Consider the following 26970-nt stretch of genomic DNA (forward strand, 5'->3'; position numbering starts at 1 on the left):
GTTTATTGGGACACCCTGTACAAAACCTCCCCATACACTTGTACTACGAAATCGTGAGGCATATTTGATGTTTGTACTGTATCATTAGACCATAATCTCTTAATATCCTTTATCAGTAAACTATACTAAGTGTACACTGTACACCCAGGTTAATACACACGGAGAGGTAGCCCCCCCTCCCCTGATATTAGCTGAAGATCTAAAGTAGAATTCTTTTTTTCTTACCCTGTATTGTTCCAAAAATTTCCCAAATTTTGTCATTAGACAAAAATCAAAGATTGCCTCATAATTTTAATTTTATGAAAAAAACTTGGTATGTCTATAGAATGATGTTCTTTAATGTATATATTATAAAAAGAAAATATGAAGACAAGATGTATCTATTAAATAGGATTGAATAAATGATGTACAGTCGTCACTGAAGTTTCATCTTTTGTGGGTATCTCTACAGTTTTTTAACTTTTATTGTTCTTCTTCTTCAAAATAAGACAGAGCTAGTCTTTCCACATATCTAAAAAAATGTATATTAAAATTTTGTAAAAAAAAATTCTTTTCCCATAAGTGACATTTCATAACTTTCATTTTTCAACCTTGATATTTAGTATTTACAAACATTTTGGGAATTCGTCACTTTGAAAGTTTTACTTTCGTTCTTATCAAAAGAATTCATCAAATGTCGTATTCGTCACTTTCTGACAANTCACTTTGAAAGTTTTACTTTCGTTCTTAGGAAAATGGGCAGAAAAATATCTATCTATTTCCTTAGAATATATTTACCTATTCCTAAAATATATTTACCTATTCCTAAAATATATTTATCTATTCCTTAAATATATTTAACTATTCCTAAAATATATTTACCTAATCCTAAAATATATTTATCTACTCTTAAAATAAATTTATCTATTCCTAAAATATATTTATATATTCCCAAAATATGTGTATCTATTCCTAAAATATATCTATCTATTCCTAAAATATATCTATTTATTCCCAAAATATATTTAGCTATTCCTAAAATATATTTACCTATTCCTAAAATATATTTATCTATTCCTAAAATATATTTATCTATTCCTAAAATATATTTATCTATTCCTAAAATATATTTATCTATTCCTAAAAAATATTTATCTATTCCTAAAATATATTTATCTATTCCTAAAAAATATTTACCTATTCCTAATATTGGGTAAACCTTTGAATTCGAATCTGCAGACTGGGCATCTGGATACACGGGGTCTAAAAAAATATTATTTTTGTGCATTATTGGGATATGAGAAAAATAAGACTTCAATTCAGTGAAAGATAATCTTAGCTGATACTTAAAATTGAATTTTTCTGTTTTTTTCGTTCATTGCATATCCATAGCTTATTGCTGAAATATTCTTTATTTTTAATTCGGTTGGGACTGATTTCAGGGAACGATAATCGATCGGAACTAGGGCTGGGCAACGTTCTGTTAAAGATAGTTAAGTTTTTGAAAATTAACGGAACACTTGGTTAACGAACGACAAACTCGTTAATTTTGAAAAAAAAGCGCAAACTTTCCTTTTTTCTGCTTGAAAATTCATGATAGCTATAGTAAAAAAATGCATGTATAAGAATGTGTTTTAGAGTTTTTGAATGTCTTCTTTGGCAACTGTTAACTAATTTAACTAACCGATATCGAGTGGCTTGTACGTGTCCATCCCTATATTTGAAACTATTTTATTTTCTATCTCAAGTTTCTATAAAGAAAGTTTTATAAATTTTTTCCAGTTAAGCTGATTATAGCCAATGCACTGCCTACCTTTGAAGACCGCCAGCCCAAATTTTCTTTGCAAAATCATTTGATAGAAATAAAAAAAATTCATTCTCACAACGTTTGCTGCCAGAATCTACATGATTACCCAAAAAGGATGAGACTTTAGACTTTTTAATCTGTTCCTTCATTTACAATCATTAATTATTCTTCAAACGTGAGGTCTTTGTAGTTTGTACGTACAAAGTTATTAGTCGTCATTATAGTCTGATTCTCTGTTGGTAACCCTGTATCTTTATAGTCTGATTCTCTGTTGGTAACCCTGTATCTCTATAGTCTGATTCTCTGTTGGTAACCCTGTATCTCTATAGTCTGATTCTCTGTTGGTAACCCTGTATCTCTATAATACCTGCACTCACTACAGATTATATGACCCTCTGGACACTGAAAGATTGGAGGTCTAGAGAGCTCAAAACAAATTGGACATTCTGAAAAAAAATTACTTTTATTTAATGTTTTTCTTCTGAAATAATATAGGTTAGGTATCTACACATAATAAAACAAGACATTTGTAATAGCCGGAGCCGGCCAAACGGCGCGACCAAATGGGCTAAAACTTTTTGTGAACACTCAGGGGTTTTGTAGGCTATAGGCTAAATTTTTTTCAAACATTTTTTTCCACGGGCAACGCCGGGCCCTTCAACTAGTATAATATAATTTGATAAAACTCATATCATTAATTATAAAAATAAATATTTCTTTCTAATTTCTATAGATCTTTTTAACATTTATTTTTTATGTTTATGTTAATTTTATCTGTGATTCGGTCAAGGTATAAAATTAAAATTTGGAAAGATAAAGGCCCAGAGGGAGATATTGGAGAACTAGAGTTTGAGGCAAGTATTAAGGAATCATGAGACATAGTTGAACCGCATAGACGAAGTTGAACCACTTCTAATTTATGCGCCGGGTTAAGTTAAGTGATGCGATTTAACTAGAACTGAATATCGTTACGTTAACGAACAGCAGGTTTTTGAAAATTAACGAAGTTTCCGTTAACAATCGAAAATAACCGTTCACAGAAAAAGAACAGAAAATAAAAAGAACAAACGGATGTCTTAAAAAAAATTCTGTTTAAAATTTTAGGTTACAGAAAATATAAAATAAATAATTATAAATTTGGTGCTTTTGGTTTTTTCTTCTGGTTTTTCTTGCTCAGGTGATATTTTTACATTAATAAATAGATGAAACAATCGAATTCTAAAATGTCGACCGTTAAGGTCTTTAATATGATTGAGATCGTTAATAAACAGTAACTTTAAAAAGGAACCTAAAACGGAAAGACTAGTTTTTACTTTTTAGCTAAGAACAAATTGGCATTTGTTACGTAGTTGAAATCACCAGACAGAAATCAAATAAAAGATAAAAAATGATTACAACGGATTAAATTGTAATAAAACTTATTTTAGTGCATACCTATCTCTGATTCAATATTTATAGAGTGACTGGACCGAGAAATGTTTACAGACCTAAACAAACAAATTAGATGATTGATTACGCGTTTTTATACTAAAAAAGGGATTTTAGGAACTGCTTTGTATGGGGGGGGGGGGTTAGACTGAAAATGTTTTGCCCAATATTAAATTATTCACATGTTTTTACAATGTTGAATGTTCACATACATATGTTTTCCGGAGAAAATTAATATTACAATAATTTACATGTATCTGCTGATTTCTTTGAAAGAGTTTATGTATATCTAAAGCGATTAAAAAAATGTTTGGTGGTAAATGTTGATCCTAAATAAATAAATTAAAGATATTTAAGGTAACATCATGTGTCGAGTCATACATATTGAATTAAAGGGACTGTAAGCGTGATTTCAATTGACCCTCTGCAGCAAAGATGATTTCATTTCATTTCATGATTTATAACGGTATTCTTAAAATCTATGTCTGATCAAGTATGAATTAAATATTTAGTTGTCTGTTTATTTTAATTGTTTATTTTCATTTGTGGTTTTTCTGAAAAAGTGACTCATGCGTATTTCTTCCCAATAAGAAACAATGGAGTGTTCACAGAAATACAGGGGACATTAGTTTCAAAACATAACACTTGGCCCATTTCTAACACTTAGTGTTAGAAATGGGCACAAATTGAAAGACTGGGTTTTTAAGATCCTGGCCCATATTGAGAGTAAAAGTCGATAATAAAAACTATAACCAACATTTTATTAAGCATGACGAGGACAACAATTCCCAATTTAAAACTATTTTCTTAAATCAAAATTATAAAAGGTAATCTTTTTATATTAAAATTAACTATTGACCGTTTTCAAGACAATTTCAGGTTTCCACTTTTCGAACATATCCTGAATTTGAATCATATTGTCGCGTTTTCGAGACAAAACCCACTTTCCCGTTTTTGAGTATAATCCACAATTCAAAACAAATCTCATTTGCATAATTTACAAAATAAATCACTGAAAGTAAAACTATCATATCAAGACTAAATTAATTGCTAAATAATTCTGACATTTTAGTTTCCACATTTTATTTGTTAAATAGGAGTATATAAAGTTCATTTAATTTCTTGCATTTTTATTAACCAATTTCCCGCATACTCGTTAAATCTGTATTGTAAGAACAAAACAATATTAATATTTTGGTTTCTCACTGCTTTAATGATTTTTAAATTATAAAAGATCAGTCTGTTTTTATTTTCTATTTTTTTCTATTTCACCTTATCAAAAAATCTTGTTTTGTTACGCAGATGGGTAAATGCTTGAAAATTGACATTTTATATTGTCTTCTACTGTCATGTTGCTTGGAGGGTAACATAGTCATACAATTGCACTTACAGTCCTTTAATCGATATTTAATGCTTATCCTTTGGTATTCACCTTTCAGGTCCATCTTGGTTCTCCCTGTATTCTGAAGCTATTCGTTGTTTACTTATCTCACAGAGACCAATAATTTCACGTTTCACATTCACTATATGCCGTTCTAGTTGGGTCACCTACAACAATAACATTTTTTTTACCATGTTTAAATTAATTTGGAGCCTGATAAGCCATGATTGAATTAAACTGGAATGGATTGAACATTTTTTTCGAATTCCAATCAAGCTTTTGAATACTAAAGTTTTTATTAAAGTCATAAGTTAAGCCTTTGTACAGGGTTACTCACAAACTATGAGACTTCAGATATCGACTGTTCCGAATTTACACTGTCTGTTTCCTTATTATTCCTCGTAACGGTAAACTCGATTTTTTATTTGTCAATTTTTTTCGAAGACTATAATTCAAGGTAGACGACTTAAGTAAACCTTTTCAAATTTTCTGAGTTTTAGGTCGTCTTTACAGTCTTATTCTTTGTGGTCAACCCTGTAGCTCAGGTTCATTTCAAGTACCTAGTCGACTTTTAACCAGCTAGAGGAGGCTGTACAGTACATATTATAGTAAACCAAAAGAATGATCCCCTTCTAGTGAAATGCATGTGAGCATCCAAATAAGCAAGTTTTTGTTGATTTCGTAATTTTAAGTGCAAACCTGATCTTTTCCAGCTTTAGCTGACTTTTCAAATGCATTTTTAGCGACAGCTTCCTTCACAGTCAAGTCCTGAACATCTTTCCTTACTTTCTCCAGATCCTGACTAAACAGAAGAAACATGTAAATATTCATCACATTCCATTAGAACCACGTTCAGCTAAAGTAAATTCCACGTACGAATTAACTCTTCTATGTTTTCAATAATAACTCCATTCATCATGAAGAGCTATCATACGAAGAACAAAACTGTTTTTGATAAATATTCTTTCATTCGTAAAATCAAAACTAAAGGAGCTAAGAGGTCACAAAGTCGAAACTGTAAGGGCTCATACATTTGACCTTCTCCATCTAGTTAGTATATAGTTATAATTAATTTTATATTAATTCTTATGTATTATCTTTTACAAAAGGGTCTCTCACTTAAAACAACAAGAGATGGTCAGAGTCGTCAGAGAGAATTTGGTTATGCTAAAAAATATATATACAAAGACAATAGAATATATATTAGAGAGGAATTTAGAAAATCCCTCGGTATGAATTTTGTCAGTCCCTTTCAGCCTGAAAGGAAGTTCAAAGTGTACAAATCATGTACACAAATTATATGAAGTAGAGTACATTAATACAGTATGTTTCCTAGACTATCCATTTCAATTTCGATTTTTTAGCTGTTAAATAAACTTTATAAAATGAATTAGGTGAATAAAAAACATTATTTGATTTATAGTTATAACGGAAAATCATCGTTTGTATAGTAAAAGGCATAGAGTCTATATGAAATGATCATTGGTCAATTATGAAACCAGCCTATTTCATAATTTGGTTTTCTTTTAATATTAATTTTAGATTTTCTATAAAATGATGTTCCAGGGCCCAAAAGGTTATATAGCACAAATATGTGAAGTACAGCTGCAGTATGGAAATAGTACAACAAAATGGCTTTCCACTTCAGCCATACAGGATGTACTTAGCTCTATATTACATAATGCACAGTGTGTGATCAGTAAAATTTTGAACTCTGCAGACAAAATTTAAGGAATCTGATGTGTATTTATTTTTTACAGAGCAAAGCAACGGACATTTTGTAACAAAACCAAATTTTCTAACATCTTTATCTTTGCAGCCTGCGATGACGTAAAAAATTATATTTTAAACTTTAAATTCTGTCAAAGCAGTTAATTTCAGGTTAAAATATCATAGGTTTACACCATCAGATTTTAAAGTAAAAAAGATTAAAGCTATTGAGTTTGTGGCAAAAACTCAGTTCTGTCACTAATACTTTGAAAAATAACTTATAAAGTGAAATTGGTCTCAAAAAATGTACTATCGCCAGTTTTATGTTTATTAGACTTTTTGAAGGATTTTCTCCGCTTTTGCAGCTGACAACGTTGTCACTTTATCTTCCAAGAATAACCAGTTACGTTTCAGGATTTTGAGTGTCCATTGTTTTGAAGACGACATTTCTAGTACATTGCAGGGCATCCAGAGCAGGGATGTAATGCAAGGAAAGTTATTTCAGAAGTGTACACATCTTTTGTACTGCAGTGTATACTGTCTCTGGGCGGTAATATAAACACAAGACGGATGTCAAAGCCTGACATGGGATCCATCTTTCACATAAAAAAATCAATGAAATATTCTGATCATAGGAAACTATTATGTGAATTATCAAAATTATCAAAATTTAATGCTTTTAACCACCTCGAATACTAAACGAACACTGATACATCTATTCTTGTTTACAAATTCCGCCCAGAGAGAACTGGTTTCAATGTGTACGCAGAGTATACGCGACCGCAATTAACTTTCCTTACATTACACCCTTGATCCAGAGTAACTAACCTTAATAAACAACCTTAAATATACCTGAGTCGTTCCTCCAGTAGTTTTGATTCCATCAATTTGTTTGAAATAGAAATAATCTTCTCCTCTTTCTCACTCAGCATCAAACTACTGTCTTCCTATAACACAGTCATCCAAAATATGAAAATCTATTAGCATTCTGCCAATTACTTCTTTAGACTTATGCAAAAAACGTGCTCGAAATAGTTCTAAAATTTACTTCTCTAGGCGCTACAAAAAGTATAAGTGAGTTAGTAAAGTAAAACCAACGACTGAAGAGTTGCTAAAGTCGACCCGTTCTTAAAAATTGATGCATAATTTTCAGAGCTGTCTGTATCTCTGTGCCTTGTGTTTTGTCAAGTCCTGGATAAGGTTAGAGAGCTGGAGATTTAAATATTGAAAAGCTTGTTTTTCATCTTCATTCATTTCAATATTTTCTGCATCGTTTGATAATTCAGCTGTCGGCTCTTCCGCCTGAAAAATAATAGATTTTAATTTTTTGCGTCAAATCAGCGAAGTATGAATTTCAAACAACTGTTTCTTGGCTTTTCACATTAATTACAAATATTTGTATTTCTTGACAGATTTCATGCAGAGGGTTTCCAATAAGAAGGATTATTTAAATTGGATATAATAGGGTGAGCCGATTAAGGTAACAAGCTTAGGGCCCTAGTGATATACTTCCCCCCAAATATTCGAAGAACTTCGAAAAAAAAATTACTAAAAATAAAAAAATGACGATCTGAGAGCAATTTTAAGAAAAGAACAGATAAAAAAATCTCAAGTAGGACAACGAAAGGTTTAAAATATAGCGATATCAAATTATATTCTCAATCCGCTCAATTCAATTTTTTTTATATTTGTTAAATTGTTTGATTTATGGCCAAAAAATGACTTTTTATTTAACTGCCAAATTTTATACAAAAAAAAAGATTTTGTTTATTTGGTTTAATAATTAACAAATCCGTGAAACCAACTTTTCTGAATTCAGCGTTTTTCGCGCACATTCTAAGCACTCATGGGAGAAAAGGTGAAAATCGATCCACCCTACTTGATAACTGTATTGTAAAATTTTAATAATATTCATTAACAAAATATACAGTGGAATACTTGTTTTCGTTTCCTTTTTCTTATAAAATGTGATAAAAGTTTCCTGAGCTGAAAACTTTAGAATGGCGGATATCGAGATTAATGCGTGATCCTCTCTTTTTCATAGTATTGAGACTTATCTAATCTTGTACATGTATCCTGAAAAGCGTATAAAATTCAACCAATCAGAGTCGCGTATGTGAAGCCGAAAAATTTGAAATTTTGCGCGCCATTTAAGATTATATATAAAAACGGATGATATTCTCTAATTTTCAAAAAAACGGTTTTTGATTTTTCTCTACTTTATCCAAGAAAGAACGGTTTAAGAAGAAAGTCATAAGTGTGTCCCTTGGATACTCAGATTAAGTAATCGGGATTAAGGATATCTCATTCTAAAGTTGTCAGCTCTGAACATTTTAGAAATGTATCAGTTAAAATAAGAGGCAAAGCAGACATTCATTCCACCGTTTTCTTTTCGATACTTCCTGTCAGGGGCGTATACAGGGATTTGACCGGGGATGGCTCAATTTTTTTTTATAACTGAGGTGGGCTCAGGACAGGTTTAGACCTGATAATCCCTGGAAATGATCCAGGGGGAAGGGGTAAGCCCATGTAGCACCCCCCCCCCTGTATATGCCTTTGATCACTGTAAAAACTATATATCGTGATGTCTCTGACCTGACAAATATCTAAACGACTTGAACTCAAAGGATGAATTGCAAGAGAATCATCTGCCGAAGGATCACTGCTGATAAAAAAGTAAAAATTAGAATTTTTGAAATTTAATGTTTGCAATTCTATGTTTCAGTAGAGCACATTCCACTTGCTAGAAATTTAGATGTTCCCAAATTACATTTGGAGAAAGAATGAACTAAAAAATGAATAAAAGTTGACTGAAAGAAATAAGCGACAAAAAAAATCAATCGCTTATATTCAACAAAAAGTTGCTTATTTTGAAGCGAATGTGGAAGACTGCAAAATAAACGATTTTTTGTTGAATATACAAAAGTTCAATTTGTGATTTCGCAATTTATATATATAGTGCAATTTCAAAAACTTGATTTATACAAAGAATAATAAAATATTGTCTTTGCTCACCTACTATGATTATCTTCCCCGCGTAGAACAGAAACCATTCTACTGTAACCTTTACCAGCAGCTATAGATTCTGCAGATAATCCATCCCTATTATCATTATTATCACTGTTATTATTTAATTCGATACGTACACAGTACACACTATTTTTCACCAAAACATAAATTCGACATATATAATTCCAGCCATATATTAATTTGAACACTTGATCTCAATATCCGAAGTGGTCACTTTTAAAGATAAATGCTTGATTTCCTAATTAAAGTGATCCATGCCGGGTATAACCACCAAGGGATATCGAGAAGGAATTAAATTATTCCGTTCTTATAGCTTGGGATCCCAGCTTGGACCAGGGGAGTCATAGTTAGTCCAGCTGTTTATACGCCCCATGTCGTTAATTAGGATTTTAGCAAATTTTTTCCAATAAAAGACGACCTGATCAACTAAGAATCTCAAAACCAAGCTCTCCCGAAATTCTCAATCAAAATTTGAGGCAAATTGGTCCAGGTGTTCCCGAGTTTTGATCGGACAAACAAACAGAAAGACAAACAGAGATTACAACTTTATAAATTTATAAATAAGGGTGTCTGTATAAGAAAGAGATCAATATTTGATCCCGAGATTGACTTCATATATGTTTACATCATAGATTAACAACAATACAGATAGAACACTAGATGTCAGATGTCGTCTTTTCAAGATTTAGATGTTTTTCGTTCATAATAACCCGGAGACATCTAGTGTTTCATCTGTATTGTTATTATCTATGGTTTACATGAACAGTATGTAAATGCAATCACAGTTTTTGAAATCTAGAAAGTGGATTGTTATAAGCGATGTAATATTTTAAAATGAATTTTAAAAAATTACCGATTTACTTTTGCAACATCTGCTCCATGCTGAATAAAGAGCTTAGCAACTTGAATCTAAAAAAATATTTGCTTTTTCAACAATTCCATAGAATTGATTTATAGCTCCGCGAAAAAATTGTATTGAACAAATGAAAAGGTAAAAAAGATAAAAATTTAAAAACACTTTTTTAGTTTTATTTAACTAAAAGGTCGGTTTTTTGCAATTTTTTTTTTAAAGTAAGTTTTTTTTTGTGATAATTTAGAAATCTGTTTAATTTTTAAAAAGATATTTTGATATCTAATGAAACTTTAATAAAACTTTAGATATGTCAGTAAATTTTTTTTAATTTATCTAATACAAAGTTTGATTTATCTAATACAAAGTTTGATTTATCTAATTCTAATTTATCTAATACAAAGTTTGATTTATCTAATTCTAATTTATCTAATACAAAGTTTGATTTATCTAATTCAATTTATCTAACAAAATGAAAAAGTAGACAGATTGGTAAAAAAGTTGTATATTTGATGAAACACAAGATTTATCATATAAACAGATTGTTTGTTTTTTACTCATAAATAGATGTATCCCTTGAAAAAGTAAGTTTTGTCGCATTAAATAAGAAATCTAATAAAATAAAATTCATTTCTTAGAAAGTTTGACTATTTTAAGAACAGTTTTATCTTAAGGATACAAGAAATGTATTATAAAGTGACTGTAGACGTAATTTCAAGTGAGAGGAGTGGCATGTCTCATTTACAACGTAACCCTTAAAAGCATTGTTCAATAAAATTCAAGAATTAATGAGAAATCCATCTTTATCTTTTTAAAGCTTCATTATTTTCAATTGTGGTTTTCTCTACAAAAGGGATTAAAGCGTTGGGATAAAAGTATATGAACAAAGCACAATTTACAATCTAGAAAAATAACGATATCTTTCAAATTATTGATAAGGTTTATAGTTTAAAGAAAACAGTTGTAAATAGGGAATATCCCTCATTAAATGGACGGTCACTTCGTCACTTAAAAGCAAGGACAGTCCTTCAAAATCGTTTTAAATAAAATCACGAGAGAGGTTTTCCACCTGATTATGAGCTGCAGCAAACATCAATGGAGTCCACTGACCTGTTGTCACCATATCTAACCTTAAAGGGATTGTTTACGTTATTGCACAGTGACTCTTAATCTAGACAGAGTCAGCAATGATTCACAACAGAATGTTTTTAAACCGACAATACCTAATTATTCTCATTCTGGAGTTGTATAAACACGTTTTTTTTAAGTTTTTTGTTAACGGTTTGCTAAAATCGTTCAAAAAACAGCTTTTCATTAGCCATTTGTTCTTTAGTTAAGAATATTAATTGAACGTTCGTGAAAAATGAAAGGGGGTATAGGCTTACGTAGAAAAATTATCGCTTTTGATCGCTACTAATCTTTCTTCTATCTGTTGCGTCTACAAGGAGAAAATTGTTAAAAACGACTTCTACTGAAGAAAATATAGCGTCCATACAAATTCAGAAAGTTGCAATATACGACTTGTATCGTAAAATAATCAATTTAATTTCAAACAAATCATTCAGATAATCAATTATTTTTCGACGCATTCGTATATAGTTAATATCTCATATTTGTTATTTGTTTTCTATACAATGCACTTAAAACGACTTGTTTCCCGCTAGGTGCCTCTGCCACATGTAATCATTCAAAGCATCGAGAGCAGAGACATCTAACGACCAACTATTTTGGCGTGTTAAATACATTGTATTCAAAACGAAAAAAAACATACTATGAACATTCCCTTTAACAATCTTAATTTTACTAACGGCATTAATGGAAGATATTTTAGAAATTGTTAACGATGCCAGCCGTTAACGATTATTTCATGTAAAAATAGCAGGACAAATTTAAAGACAACATTCCAAAACATCAAACATGTAAAAGAATCAAAATAAATTAAATTCACATTGTATTTTGCCATTGTTTTGAAACACATCTGTTCGTCTTTTTATAAACAATAATTCCTTTTAAGAACGGCTTTTTCCGTTCGTTAACGATTACAAAATTAACGGTTTTTCAGCAACATCTTGCGAGATAACATTTCGACGTATAACATTTCGCCATATAACAATTCGCCTTGGAAGTAACATTTCGCCATATAACAACTTGCCATATAACATTTCGACATATAACAGCATCACGACAATATAACAGAAAGTAGTAGTTTATTTGTAGTTTAGTAGAAAGTATATATGTAATTATATGAAATTATGAAACATTGTTCAGCTATATTGATGAATACATATAAAAGTAGATTTAAAATTAGTGTCAGAGGAGGGAGGGAGTCCAGAGTTCCTCAAATAGTAATCACCGCCACCCAAATCTGTTTGGCGGCAAGCGCGCTCCTCAATTGGTAATCTCCACCACCTCAAATAGTAATCACCCCAAAAAAGCACAAAATTAAATCGTTTATTTCTTAGAAATAAGACCATATTGACCTCTTTTAATGGCCCTATGGTATTGTTAAAGCTTTCTTTATTGCTCCTTAGTTTCGAAAATAAATCAATAAATATGCCACACTAAGTGCTAGAAATATATTACGTTTTTTAGTTTCAAGTTTCGCTTTAAGAATGTTTGCGGCATTTTCCTCTGAATGTTGTTTTAAAGGCGGTGATTACTATTTGAGGAACTCTGGACTCCCTCCCTCGTCGGAGAAGTTGTTTTTTTTTCAACCAAGGATGGTTTCCACTGCTGAGTTGTAGATGCATGCAGTACTCCCGACATTGTTGCATTAATGTATTTGTGGATTTTTGGTTTTGATTCGTGGATTTTTTGGTATAATTTCATTTACACTACAATTTAATTTAAAATTTATATATAGGCAAGTTGTTGTTATATGGCAAAATGTTATAAGGCAAGATGTTATTGAGCCCACTTCATGATCATTTTAAATTTATTGTTTAAAGTTAAACCTATTTTTCATCCATCAGCTAATGAAAAATTAATATTTTTATACTCTTTTAAGATATTTAATAATATGTTTTTAACAATTTATTTTAAAGTTTTCATTTCTATGAAATTGAGTAGGTTATGTAACAAACTCAAATTTTCAAGGATGATGAATATTGAAACTTAGATTTCTTGATCTAACAGAATTCAGAGTTTGAAATATGTAAGGTCTACGACATTGTGTTGTAAAAAGAAAAGGATTAGAATTTCTGACAAAGACTAAATTCCTTTAAGAATTTGTTTCTCCATTATTTCATATAATTGAGGAATTATTTTCCAAATGCTGTTTCACTTGTTGAAAATGAGTTTGAGGCGGCAACAAATAAACTCAGATGTAGTTTTGTTTATTTGTGCTATATATTATATACATTTCGAGGAAAGTACTGGCATAGAATTTCTTCTGGAGAGTTTCCCTCATCATTTTCAAAATGGAAACATTCCCTTGGTACATACAGTTTTACAGATGGCACTTTTATCAAAATCCTAGCCTTGAAAATATATGAATATACTTTGCTTGTTTTTCTGTTTGTATCCAATAAACTTCACAACAGCTGAACCGATCAAGCCCAAATTTTTGGTGGCACCCCACATGGCCCCAATGAAGGTTTAAGGATGCTCAAAATTTAAAAAATTCGTGTCCAAAAGCTTTAGATTTTTTGTAAAATTTTGAAAATGGGGGAAAAAATATTATTTAATACGCGAACTTTTTCTTGTTATTGTTTTTTATTGCGTACAAAGAGAGGATGCTCACAGATAGAGCCACAATTAAAAATTGGAATAAATGATGGGCGCTCAGTGCCCTAAAAAAGCCTAATAATCTAAAAATTAGTTCACCTTGCTCCGCTTCTAAGAAGTACTTTAGCGGTTTCAAGTCTTCCTTCCCTAGCACTGAAATGCAAACACGTCCAACCCAGGCTAGCTTTACACCTACAAGTAGAGATGGGCATAAACCCAGGCTAGCTTTACACCTACAAGTAGAGATGGGCATAAACCCAGGCTAGCTTTACACCTACAAGTAGAGATGGGCATAAACCCAGGCTAGCTTTACACCTACAAGTAGAGATGGGCATAAACCCAGGCTAGCTTTATACCTACAAGTAGAGATGGGCATTAACCCAGGCTAGCTTTACACTTAGAAGTAGAGATGGACATAAACCCAGGCTAGCTTTACACCTACATAGTTTTTATCAATGTTTTTTAAACATTTGTGACTTTTCAACTTCTAAGAGAAATTTACAAGAATTAATATTGTGTTTACTACAAAGGAACATAATTTTTATGACAAACTCAAATTTTCTGATACCTATATCTTTGCAACCTTTAAGTGCAAACCTTTAATAGTTCAAACATAGATTATTTGATTTAACAGAATTCATAGTTTGAAGGTCTACGACATCTGGTTATGAATATATAGGGATGAAAAAAATTGAAATAGTTGCAAAAAACTCAGTTTCATTTTTTTACTTGAAAAAAAGATATTAACCAAAAAATTTATTTAACCATCATCATTTTTATTTTGTTAATGTTGGTTTCATAAATACGGATAAATTGTTTAACAATTGTTTAAAATCTCAATTTACACAATTTGCAGAAAAAAACGCTTGCAAAACTTTAAAAGTCTTTCTTTATTATAAATAAATAGAGTTAAAAACTTGATTTCTAAGAATTGAATTTTTTTTATTTTGCCCTTGTTCACTTTCATATAAATTTTGCATCTTTATTCTTGTTTGATAATAATACTTTGATTGTTAACAAAATGGAAAAATGCAAAAAATATTTTTTTCTGGTTTCGACTTTTTAGAACACACTCTGAAGCTTTCATTTATCATAACATATTACCATTAACAAAGATGATAGAATTTAATGTATAAAAGTTCATGAGACAGTTTGAATGCAGTAAATTACAAGAAGGTTTTGAAAATTAATTGAATATCTTAGACTTTGTAAGAATGGGCTATTAGATGAATAAAAACATAAACATGAGTATAAAAAGTCTGAGTGTTTCTCTTGTAATTTAACAACAACACGAATATTAACTATTCTTTAGAATATTTTAACTAATCAGTGTCAATTAATAAATGGTTCCTTTAAATTGTTCCTTATCTTAAAGTTAAAAAAGTAATAATCCTTGTCGTTTAAATCTGATCTTTTTTAATGAAAATAATTTACCCGAATATATGGCTGGCTCCACTTCTGAAAACTTTTATTTCTGGTTTTTAAAAACCTTGTTTTAAAATTTTTCATTTTTATTTCATTTATTCAGTTAATTAAAGGGACTGTACAAGTAATTTCAAGTGACATATAATTTATACAGTGCCATGTCGGATTCACAACAGTACACAAAGCTTTATATGATCAAGAATGAAGAATAAACTTTGAAAAAATATTATTTTTTATAAGTTTTCTGAAATGAATAATTTTTAGCTAAAAAAAGGTGATATCTTCCAAGGTTATAATGCAAAGAAAGTTATTTCAGAGGTGTCATCTTTTGTACTACTGGGCGGTAATGTAAACACAAGACAGATGTCGAAGCCTGACATGGGATCCATATTTCACATAAAGTAGGGGATTAAGATCACTTGATTATTGAAGGGTAGGGGATTAAGATCACTTGATTATTGAAGGGGAGGGGATTAAGATCACTTGATTATTGAAGGGAAGGGGATTAAGATCACTTGATTATTGAAGGGGAGGGGATTAAGATCACTTGATTATTGAAGGGTAGGGGATTAAGATCACTTAATTATTCAACTGTACAGTCACTTTAATCGTTTTCATCCTGTAGTTTAGGGTAAAAGAATTGAGTCTTTGCCATAAACTCAAAAATTCTAACTGATGAGTCTATAAATTTCATATTTCAAACTTAGATTATTTAATCTCACATAATTCATAGTTTGAAATGTCTAAGGTCTAGGAAATTGGGCTCCAAAGATGTAGGGATTCGAAAATCTGAATTTGTGGCAAAGACTCAATTCCTTTTTTTTACCTCGTGGATGCTCCGGCCTGTATTAAAGCTCTTACTACTTCTGTTCTTCCATAAGCAGCTGCTAGGTGAAGAGCAGTTCGGTTTCCAGCCGATGATTTTTCATCAACATTTATGTCATTTTGCTAAAAAAAAAGATTTTTTATTTTGATGGTCTCGGAATTTCTATTTTCTGACCTGAATCTGGTTTAAAGAATTTTATTGTTGAAAATTACATAATTATTGATAAATTTCTTGAATTTATTTTTTTTGACTTATAGCGGTAGTTCTAAATTGTGACCGACAGAGAAGGGTTTTAGAAGTAAAAGTGTATACGGAGAATATTTTCAACTCAGCAGTTTTAAAGTCTTCAAGAGAGTCTTGCGTTTCCAATTTGGTTCCGTTCAGTTTAAATGCTACACTGAGCATAGGTGATGTGACAAACTGAAAAAGTTTATGGGACAAATATTCCAAATGGAATTTATCCGGAAAAATCGTCACTAATCTTTTTTTAGCATTTATCACCTAGTTCTGTGTAGCATCTAGCACGTAGATTTATTCTAAATTTAGTTAAGAAAGGTACCGCTGTCAATTTCCAAAAGTTTTAATAGTTTATAAGAGAGCGAGGGGCACGGAGCTCCCTGGATACCTACTAGAATTATACCTGTAAAATCAGATGAACAACATCCTCCTTTCCTGCTTTGGAGGCTAGATGTAGAGGTGTAAATCCCTGAAATTAAAATAAAATGGACCGAACACTCGCCACAAACCCTAATTTTCTTTTCAACCCTCTGGCATAAACCTTTTTTTCCTAACTTTGATCATTTGATCTAAAAGAATCCATAGATTGAAATATCAAAGATCAGTATAGTTTCAATAGAAGTAAATATTTCCATTTACTGATAGCGCCGATTGAAGGATTCATAACTCTAAGAGGATAATGAGATAGATAGAAAGATAGCTGTTCCCGCCACACTATTTCTATTGGTTCAGAATAGACAACAAACACATGACTAAACCCTGATTGGATCAGGCAATAATGGACTCGTTATGCAAGAGTGAGATATACCAACATCACCATTAGGTTGCACAGATTTAGAGATTATAAATTCTAGTTTGAGTGTTCAGTTCCACTTTTTAATTAGAGGCGGAAAAATAAAAATATAAAGATATTATTAGACCTTAGAAACTTACAGTGAGAACCAGAAAACTCTGGAAGAGGAAAACGACTTTTAGACTCAATTCATAACTTTAACAGTAAATTGAACATGAGCTATGACGTAGCAATTGTGCAGTATAAACAGAACCATTTCTCTTTATAGATGATCTGACAAGTTACAACTATAGTAAACCTATTTGCTTCAAATACACTACACAGGATGCTTTATTGTCGTTTTCCTATTCCACAGTTTTCTGGTTCTCACTGTATGTGCAGTATATCTGTTAAAATTGTACTTATTAACTTTTTATTCAATTTGAAAAAGAAACATCTGCTTTTACCTCGTTATTTCGCTCATTAACCTTTCCCCCGTTATGAAGTAGAATTCTAACAGCTTCTCTAAAATAAGTATGTCTTTTAATCTTTATTTCATCAAATCTAACTTTTTCAGATACAGGGTGTCCCACGAAACGTGACAGTTGGTGAATAGTTTTGAATGTCTTCTTCCACATACCGTATTAGATATTAAAGACTTTTTGCAGTTTATTTCTTTAAAAAAATGTTTGACTCAAGTATAATTTACTGTGAAATCAATTTTCCTGTAATACAACTGTCATATAAAAAATGTTATTAGTCTCTTTATAGTATCAAACAACTTATCAAATTATGGAAGAAGACATTTTAAACTATTCACCAACTGTTATGTTTCGTGGGACACCCTGTATTTTCCTCCACACCTGTTTCCAAATTCTGCCGCTAGATGGAGGGGTGTATTGCCGTCAATATCCTTCAGAGACAAAATAATTGATTTTTAAAACAAAAAAATATTATCATATAATTACTGTTGGCCGTTCTTAAACATTCAGCATTATTTTATTTAAAGAAGCTTTACGAGAATATTAAATGTCTTGCCTATTTCAAAATGCTTTACAAAAATATTGGATGTTTTACCTATTTCAAGATGCTTTACAAGAATATTGGATGTTTTACCTATTTCAAGATGGTTCACAAGAATATTAGATGTTTTAGCTATTTCAAGATGCCTTTCAAGAATATTGGATGTTTTACCCATTTCAAGATGCTTCACCAGAATATTGGATGTTTTACCTATTTCAAGATGCTTTGCAATAATATTGAATTTTTTACCTATTTCAAGATGCTTCACAAGAATATTGGATGTTTTACCTATTTCAAGATGCTTTAACAGAATATTGGATGTTTTACCTATTTCAAGATGCTTCACCAGAATATTGGATTTTTTTCCTATTTCAAGATGTATGCCAAGTAAGTTTGCTTTTAAAGATTACACATAAATTTTACATTGGCTAAGATATAAACTAATACGATTTTCAAGACGATTGGTAAAATAGTTTTGAGAAATCTTTTCAAAAACTAGTTTTGATAATTATCTTGTGTAGGAGAATAGAAAATCGGATTCAGATTTTAAGAGCACCTTTAACGCCAAAAATCTTTAAATGTAAAAGACGAGACCCATCCATAGAGAATAGAATATATATTAAAGTGGAATTTAGACAATCCCTCGGTATGAATTTTTTCAGTCCCTTTCAGTCTGAAAGGGAGTTCAAAGTGTACAAATCATGTAAATGTTCACAAATTATATGCAGTAGAGTACACTGATACAGAATGTTCCCTAAACATCGTCGTTTGTAAAGTGAAAGGCATAGAGTCTATGTGAAATGATCATTTCATAATTTAGATTTCTTTTAATATTAATTTTAGTTTTTCTATAAAATGATGTTCCAGGGTCCAAAAGGTTAAATAGCACAAATATGTGAAGTACACCTGCAGTATGGAAACAGTACAACAAAATGGCCGTTTTACACTTTTTTTCTAGTAAATTCCACTCTAATATATATTTTATTCTCTTTGGACCCATCCCCGCATATAATTATAGATCAAACGAAACCGATAAAGTTTTGAAAAACTTTATATCTAAATCTAAACAAACCCTGCTATTTAAGCCACACTTTTTAACGAAAAATATTTTTTCAACATTTTTATATTTTCAAGAATTTTCCTTGTCGCTTGATTTACAACCCTGCTGTAACAATAATCTAAAATATAATTATTAACAAAAATCTTTTATAAAATTTCAAAAGTACACACGAGTGCTCAACTGAAAACTTTGTCAATTATGACTGATCGTTAGCTATTACAATGTATTTAAAATGTTGAAAATCCAAAACAGAAAATGAAAAAATTATCCATTTTCACAAGAAAAAAATCCTTGCTTCCACTTTTAAACAGGGAAACTATACAGAGTCTTAGGTTTAATTTTCATCTGAGAATTTATTTTTAAAATTTATTAAGCTCTTAACATTTTTGTGAGGATTATTTTAACTAGTGATTCGAGCTGCCTCTTAAATCCGCCAAAAAACGGTTTCAATTGAGCGCCGACTTAAATCTTAAAATATTGAATACAATTTTAAGTGAAACCAGCCATATTTGAGCCGCGTCTAAAATTTAAGCCGCGGCTCAAATTCTTTAAATTCGGCCTCTGAATATTTTTAAAGATACTTCTTGAAAGTAAACCACTGTGCCTAAACCAAACAATCTAAAAGAAGACTCTCATCAACATTTTTTGATGAAATTGAAAATTAGATCACCCCTTTAATCTGCGATTTAAAAAATGCTTGCGCCCCTCTCATGTTTTTGGAAAGGCATTTTATATATAAATCTATTTTTAATCTGACTTTTCAATACCTGACAGTTTGAGGTTTGCTGTACATAGCAGCAAGGTGCAGTACAGTCCATCCTTTATCATTCCGTTGTACAGGTCTACCTGCAGTACACCAATCCTTGTTCAGTTTTCAAGGGAAGACTGTTTTCAAAATTTTGATAACTTTATAATTTTAAATATTTGTACAGAAGTTCAGATCAGGGTTGTACAGTGTACACTGCAGGGTCTAACCTTTCTTTTTGCTCCCATTGAACTCATTTAAAAATTTGTACCTGCAACTTTTTCAGCCCAAATACACCTGACCCTGTAAACACCCATAATCCAGATAGATCGAAATATTTGATATATTCATGCTGCTTACTGCATTTGAAAAAAAAATCTTATATTCCGTCCAGACCAGAATATGATAATGTTCGACTTTGCCAGTCTAATGATCTCTAGGTAAAAATAAATTAAACATTGTCTCAGGAAAACTGGAGAGAAGAGTAGGATGCCTGAGTTTTGTTGTATCCTAAACAAACATTATTTTTAATTTTCCGTGTCACTAAAACTTTTTTTAACTTACGCTATTGTTTTGCTTCCAGTTTTATAAAAGCTTTAGACAGAAGTTTAAATCTAAAAACTTTATAAAACAGTGTGCAAAATAATAGTGATCGATTATTTTATGAAATAATAAAGATAAAACAGAAATTCAAAAAAAGTTAATTTCATTTTCATTGTAATTTTTTCTTAAAAAATCCTCTGTTGAAGAAAATCCGGGAACCAATTAAACTTGATATATGTATATTTGCTATATTATACAGTTTATTTAACATTAGAGTACGATTATAATGTTATAATGAATGATAAATATAAATCAACAATGTTTTCATCATACACCGTATTTCCATCAACCCAAACCGGACTTCCTCATACATGTCTCTGATTTTAAAATGCAGTTTAATTCTGATTTATTTTTCAGGAAGTTCCCAATCTCCTTATATACTGTACTGACATTTCTGTTCTAAGATAGTATAGGGTCATTTGACAGTACATCATAAGAACGTACTTTTTTATAAGAATGTCAAGCAGCATACTTTATGCAGTACATCGTGTACCATGTATGTGAACATACGCTGAACTTCCTCATAGAGATTCTTACATGATGAAGTCCGGTTTGGAATAACAGCGTAAATATATTTAATTACAGTTTGAAAAAAATTCAAAGATATTCATAATATTTTTTTTTAATAGTTTTTCATTTTACCCGTGAATACTGCCCATCGAAAATGCTGACGACAACCTAAACAATTTATTGGCTTTTTAAAGGGATTTGAAGTGACCCTGAATATAAAGAGGTACATGCCCTTTATCGGATTAATGATGAGAAAGATGTCACTGATTTTCTTCTTTTTAGAAAAGAAATGAATACAATTAATCCTCATCATTATATCTGATTCATAAATACGCAAGTCTTTTTTACAAGAACCGCAAAATGATCAGCTTTTGATCAGACAGAAAATCAATAATTACTCATTCATTTTTGCCGAGATAAAGATTTTTAAGGACACTTTTGGACATTAGGCTTTTCATCGAGGAGGGTCCCTTTAAAACATTTTAAACATAATATTTAATTAGAACCATAGAATGCTATTGTTTGGGAAATCGTGAAAAAAAAACATAAACATTTTATTGGCAAGTAAAGAATTTTTAAAGATTTTCGCAATAAAGGGACTGAGTCTTTGCCACAAACCCAAATCTTTGATATTTAACTTAAAAGATCTACCAGAATTTATAGTTTGAAGTATATAAGGTCTACCACATTAAGTTACAAAGATATAGGAATTAGAAAAGCAGAGTTTTTGACAAAGAGTAAATTCCTTTTGGCAAGTCAAGCTTCAAGGATTATTATAAACAATATTAAAAACAAATACAGCCAATACTATCGTCCATTTCAAAATTTGTTAACATTCCCTTTAAGAAGTGTGACCTGGCTGTAGCTTGTTCCTTTCCTTGAAATAAAGTCCGTCTTGATCTTCGAACCACTTCACGTAGGCTCATTTTACAACTTATATACGCACCACAAACCTCTACCCCTTTAATAAAAGTAAATTCAACCTATATGAAGCATAAAGTCTGACCGCGTCAACCTTGTTGCACCGGCTAGTCCTGTCAGTAGAGCTAGGTACAGTAAAAACTGGGACCGGAATGGTTGACCCGGCTCGGAAATTCAAATGTACTACGGCTGCCCATGCTTTCTCAGGGGTTTAACTCACTTTCTAACCAAGTTAAACCTTAGAGTTTATAAGAGAAGAACAACGTTTTTAGTTTATTTTTTAATTTAAATTTTTATTTATAGTATTACAAAAAAAACTACAAAATCTCAGATGTAATAAAAATGTATGTTTTTTTTACTGCACAGTAGTCGGCGATTATATCAATACAATGAAGACGGATTTTTAATAATAATGCTTTGATCCCTTACATCATTTTTAAAATTCATTGTATTGATATAAACGTTGAAAACTTTTAAATGAAAAATTTTCTTTTCCTTGTAGCTCATGTGAAAGAAATTTTGCACAATGTCATTAGAGCCAAGAATGTAATGCAAGGATAGATAATTGCGGTCGTGTATACTCTGCGTACACATTGAAACCAGTTCTGGGCAGAATTTGTAAACAAGAATAGATGCCTCAGTGTTCCTCTAGTATCCGAGGAGGTTAAAAACATTGCATTTTGATAATTTTGATAATTCACATAATAGTTTCCTATGACCAGAATATTTCATTGATTATTTATGTGAAAGATGGATCCCATTTCAGGCTTCGACATCCGTCTTGTGTTTACATTACCGCCCAGTGACAGTACACTGCAGTACAAAACATGCGTACACTTCTGAAATAACTTTCCTTGCATTAAATCCTTGATTAGAGCAAACTTAAAAAAGATTCCGATGGAATTCAGTTTTTGCCACAAACTCTGATTTTGTAATCCTTGCCTCTGTGCAACCCAATGTCGTAAACCTTAATTGTTTAATCTATGAATTCTGTCAGAATAAACACTAAAATGTAAAAGGTTTACACTATTGCAAATATTTAGAGATTAGTCAATTTGTGTTTGTGGCAAAGACTCAATTCGTTTGAAATATTTCAAACATTCCAATTTTTGATAAGTCTCTGAGAAATCTGAATTCTTGAATGTTTAAAAACAACTCAAAATGTCGATGTTCATTTTTTCTTTTCACCCTTTTTCAGGGTCAGGGTTGAGCTGTAAAGTTGTGGAGTTAAAGTATAATTGTAAAGAACCTTGATTAGAAACTGGTGAACTCTATCAAATAAAGAATTAAAAAACACCTGTAGAAACAGCTTTCTTTTTTTCAACCGGTAAAATACAATTGTTGTTAATTTTGTCTAGTTAAAAGTTTTTATAGGAAAAAATGTACATAATTCTAAAAACTTTTTTTTGAAATTTTGAAAATTTTAAAGATCGAAGATGACATTGTTATAGAGCTCATACTCCACAATCTTTAAAGGGACAGACCGGCTATGTAAGGTAGTTAAACTAAGTATGCAGTGATGTGGACAAATTCTTTAGGATTCATTTGAGACATATAAAACTTTTTAAAGATATGTAATCCTTAGTTTGAGCGCAAAGTCGGCGTTCAAAATCGTTCTTTGGGTGCATACTGCATACGCTCACAGAATTTGTTTTCTGAATTATAAAACAACGACGACAAAAAATGTGAACAAAATTCAACAGTAAACTAAATAGTTGTTTAGGAACATGTCGAGAGAATAAAAATTAATCTTATCATCGAAAGTGCGTAATCTTGTTCAATTATTAGTTTCTATTTTCTCATTTTCTGCAGATTTTCCGGAATTATTATTATAAAGACGACATTTGAAGAATTCGTAGAAATCTGCGAATAAATTCATAGAAAATAAGAAATTCAGCATAACGATGAAAACGAAATAATTGATTCTAGCATTGATTTATTGACAAATTTCTTTTGAGCAATATATTCCTAACGATTCTGAAGACGTACCCACCCAAATTCATGATTTCAAACGTCGACTATGAACTCAAACTCGCATTAATTATACATCGTGGAAACGTTTTATATGTTTCAAATGAATCCTACAGAATTTGTCCACAACACTGCATACTCAGTTTAACTACCTTACATAGTCGGTCTGGTCTGTCCCTTTAAAATAAGTGGAAAAAATGATTTTCAGCAGAAAATAATATGGTTTCTGTTTTTTATTTTTTATTTTTTACATCAAAGTTTTATCCAGAAACAACAAACTCAAAATTTAAGTCTTAAAAATGTTTTCAGATAATTTAGCATTTTAGATTTGTTAAAATAGTCTTTTTTTTCGTTCACAATAATTAAAGTTTAAATTAACATGGACAATCATTCTTTGGTTAATATTCACAGGGATCAAAAGGTTTATAAGCATATGTATAAACTTCATGTATATAACTATACAAGTCTTGGGCTAAAAAAAAGTATATATGAGTTAGTTGGTAAATTAAAGGCCGGTGCGTTTCGAAACGTTGACCCAGTCTTAAAAATTGTTGCAAATTTTTATAGAAGTCTGGTCTATGTTTAATTTACCTCAGGTTCTTGGGCCTATGTGCACTTCTCTTATCTTGACGATACTGTATGCTTCTTATCTCTACTTATCTCCTATAAGAACTATAAAATATACAAATATACAAATACAAAAGGTTAAACTTAGAGGTTTGTTTTAAACAGAAGAAGAAACTAAAAAAGAAATAATTTACAAAAAATATCAGAAAACCTTAATAGGTTTATAAGTGTTTAATTCTGATAAGTCCTAAATGTTTTCTAAGAGTAGAAATCACTTTTACAGAGAAATGAAAATAATCGTTTCTCAAAATTTTAAACATTTATATCTAATATCTGATCTTTTAATGGTACCGTTGTGAATCGGGCATTGACATCTTTGGATGAACGGTCACACTTGAAATTGCATTTTAGCTGATCGAGTTTTGAACTATACATTGCCTTACTAAGAGACGACTTTAAGATCGTCTTTTACCTTTGATAGGTTTCTAATGTCTTATGTATACATGAACAGGGATGTCCAATAAACATGGAAATTGAGTGACAAATTCGATATCGTCTTTTCAAATAATTCTTTGATTTAGTATAGCGATACCTACTGAGAAAGCTGTAGTCTGCATGTAAGAGGTTCGTCTGCTATATTTACATTTTGTTTGTTTATGTTTTGACTGCATACGGTTGTATAAAAATGTCCGTCTTCACTGTTCATCTTGCGGAGACATTATAGACACATCTTTACAGTCTTTTACCCTTTTCATTAAATAAACTCTAGCGGACATAATAATATTATAGCTTTTGAAATTAGGTATTACAATGCAAATTCATAACAAAGACGATATCGAATTCGTCACTGAATTTCCATGTTTTTTGGGACACCCTGTATGTAAAATTGTGCTAATGCTATATGTGTGTAAAAAGGTAGTTTTAATTTTCGATATGCGTAACGATGGCGCGAAACTTGACTATATACCTGGATAACTTGACTATATAGCTGGATAACTTGACTATAATAGCTGGATAACTTGACTATAATAGCTGGATAACTTGACTATATAGCTGGATAACTTGACTATATAGCTGGATAACTTGACTATATAGCTGGATAACTTTACTATATAGCTGGATAACTTGACTATATAGCTGGATATCTTGACTATATAGCTGAATAACTTGACTTTATTACTGGATAACTTGACTATATAGCTGGATTACTTGACTATATAGCTGGATAACTTAACTATATAGCTGGATAACTTGACTATATAGCTGGATAACTTGACTATATAGCTGGATAACTTTACTATATAGTTGGATAACTTGACTATATAGCTGGATATCTTGACTACATAGCTGAATAACTTGACTTTATTACTGGATAACTTGACTATATAGCTGGATTACTTGACTATATAGCTGGATAACTTGACTATATAGCTGGATAACTTAACATTTTTGCAAATACTTGCAAGCACGAAAAAAATAATATTTAGAAAAAATTGATTTTCTTTATGCAGAAAAATATTTTCAATCGTATTAAAGATATTTTAACAGTACGCATAATTTTACATAGGTTCTGTTTTATCTATTTAAATAAAATACTCTAAGGGTACGAACAGTCAACTCAATACCCAATGAAACCATGTTAAAATTCTTTTAAGGGGGTTGTTTCTATTACATTTATTATGTGTAATCTTATTTTTACGAGACATATTTTAGTAAAACAATCAAAATAAATCTAAAGTCATGATATATGAATCAAAAAAGTAGGCTCATTTAAAAAAAAAAAATTCTATTAAAATAAAGTATGTGTTTATGACATTATAAACATTAAATTGCAGCAGGGCGTATTTACATGGCATTCTAATTATTTTGTTCTCATTTCCCATAGAACCTTGTTTTTACAAAAATTAATTTGTTATTGAATTTACAAATGTTAGTCAGAGCAAACATTTCAAAGATAAGGTTTTGTAGAATTCATTTCGAAGGTTAGATTAGATTATTTTCGTTTTTGTTTTTATTTTCGAAAGACTTAATCTATTTATTACTTGTCTGGGTGTCTGTTTGTTTGTTTGTAACCGATAAACGTCAAGACAGCTGAACCAATAGGGCCCAAATCTCCTAGGAAAGGTTTAAAGATGATAAAAATTGAAAAATGTTACATTAAAAAAAAGATTTTGTGTGTTATGACCAGATTTAGGTTACTAAAGTTTTGACCTTTGATCCAGGCCTCTATATATGCCTAAATTATATCTTTGGGTTAACTTTGGGCAGCATCGACATTTGGGCACTGCACTTCTTAACACTACCAAGAGTTCTGGGTGCCTTCGCTGGAAGGGAGAATTGTATTTTAATCTTTCAAATAGATTTTTAACAGATAGAAATATTGCTAGGAAATCCTAAGA

General features: G+C 30.8%; 1 protein-coding gene across 3 annotated transcripts; it reads right to left on the reverse strand.

The window, feature by feature from the left end:
• Positions 1–316: 316 nt before the first annotated feature.
• On the reverse strand, positions 317–24663 carry LOC111707691 (ankyrin repeat, PH and SEC7 domain containing protein secG). 3 transcript variants are annotated; one of them, XM_023480830.1, is made up of 23 exons: positions 24596–24663; positions 21968–22073; positions 21245–21280; positions 20493–20509; positions 20022–20100; positions 19336–19372; positions 18035–18084; positions 17639–17696; positions 16803–16868; positions 16163–16284; positions 14011–14103; positions 11255–11315; positions 10189–10244; positions 9321–9407; positions 8901–8967; positions 7479–7607; positions 7158–7252; positions 5295–5397; positions 4647–4762; positions 3221–3273; positions 2154–2232; positions 1177–1242; positions 317–511 (listed from the first exon to the last, which is right to left on the reverse strand). In XM_023480830.1, exons 2-23 carry the CDS (start codon positions 22036–22038, stop codon positions 463–465), a joined length of 1590 nt encoding a protein of 529 aa, XP_023336598.1. In that variant the 5' UTR covers positions 22039–22073; positions 24596–24663; the 3' UTR covers positions 317–462. The 3 variants fall into 3 exon arrangements, with proteins under 3 accessions (XP_023336598.1, XP_023336597.1, XP_023336599.1); XM_023480829.1 differs by having other exon boundaries at positions 8901–8970; XM_023480831.1 differs by lacking the exons at positions 10189–10244; positions 11255–11315 and having other exon boundaries at positions 8901–8970.
• Positions 24664–26970: the final 2307 nt, after the last annotated feature.

Source organism: Eurytemora carolleeae, unplaced genomic scaffold (genome assembly GCF_000591075.1).
Source record: "Eurytemora carolleeae unplaced genomic scaffold, Eaff_2.0 scaffold796, whole genome shotgun sequence".
Lineage (NCBI taxonomy): Eukaryota > Metazoa > Arthropoda > Copepoda > Calanoida > Temoridae > Eurytemora > Eurytemora carolleeae.

Bases quoted from the DNA above. Each gene is read 5' to 3' on its own strand.
- LOC111707691 (XM_023480829.1), bottom strand. From the start codon at position 22,038: ATGAGCCTACGTGAAGTGGTTCGAAGATCAAGACGGACTTTATTTCAA. The intron at 16,285-16,802 runs GTATAATTCTAG...CTTTTTTTTTAG, and splicing joins TTGTTCATCTGATTTTACAG to CAAAATGACATAAATGTTGA. The intron at 1,243-2,153 runs GTATTATAGAGA...ATATTTTTTTAG, and splicing joins ATAATCTGTAGTGAGTGCAG to ACCCCGTGTATCCAGATGCC.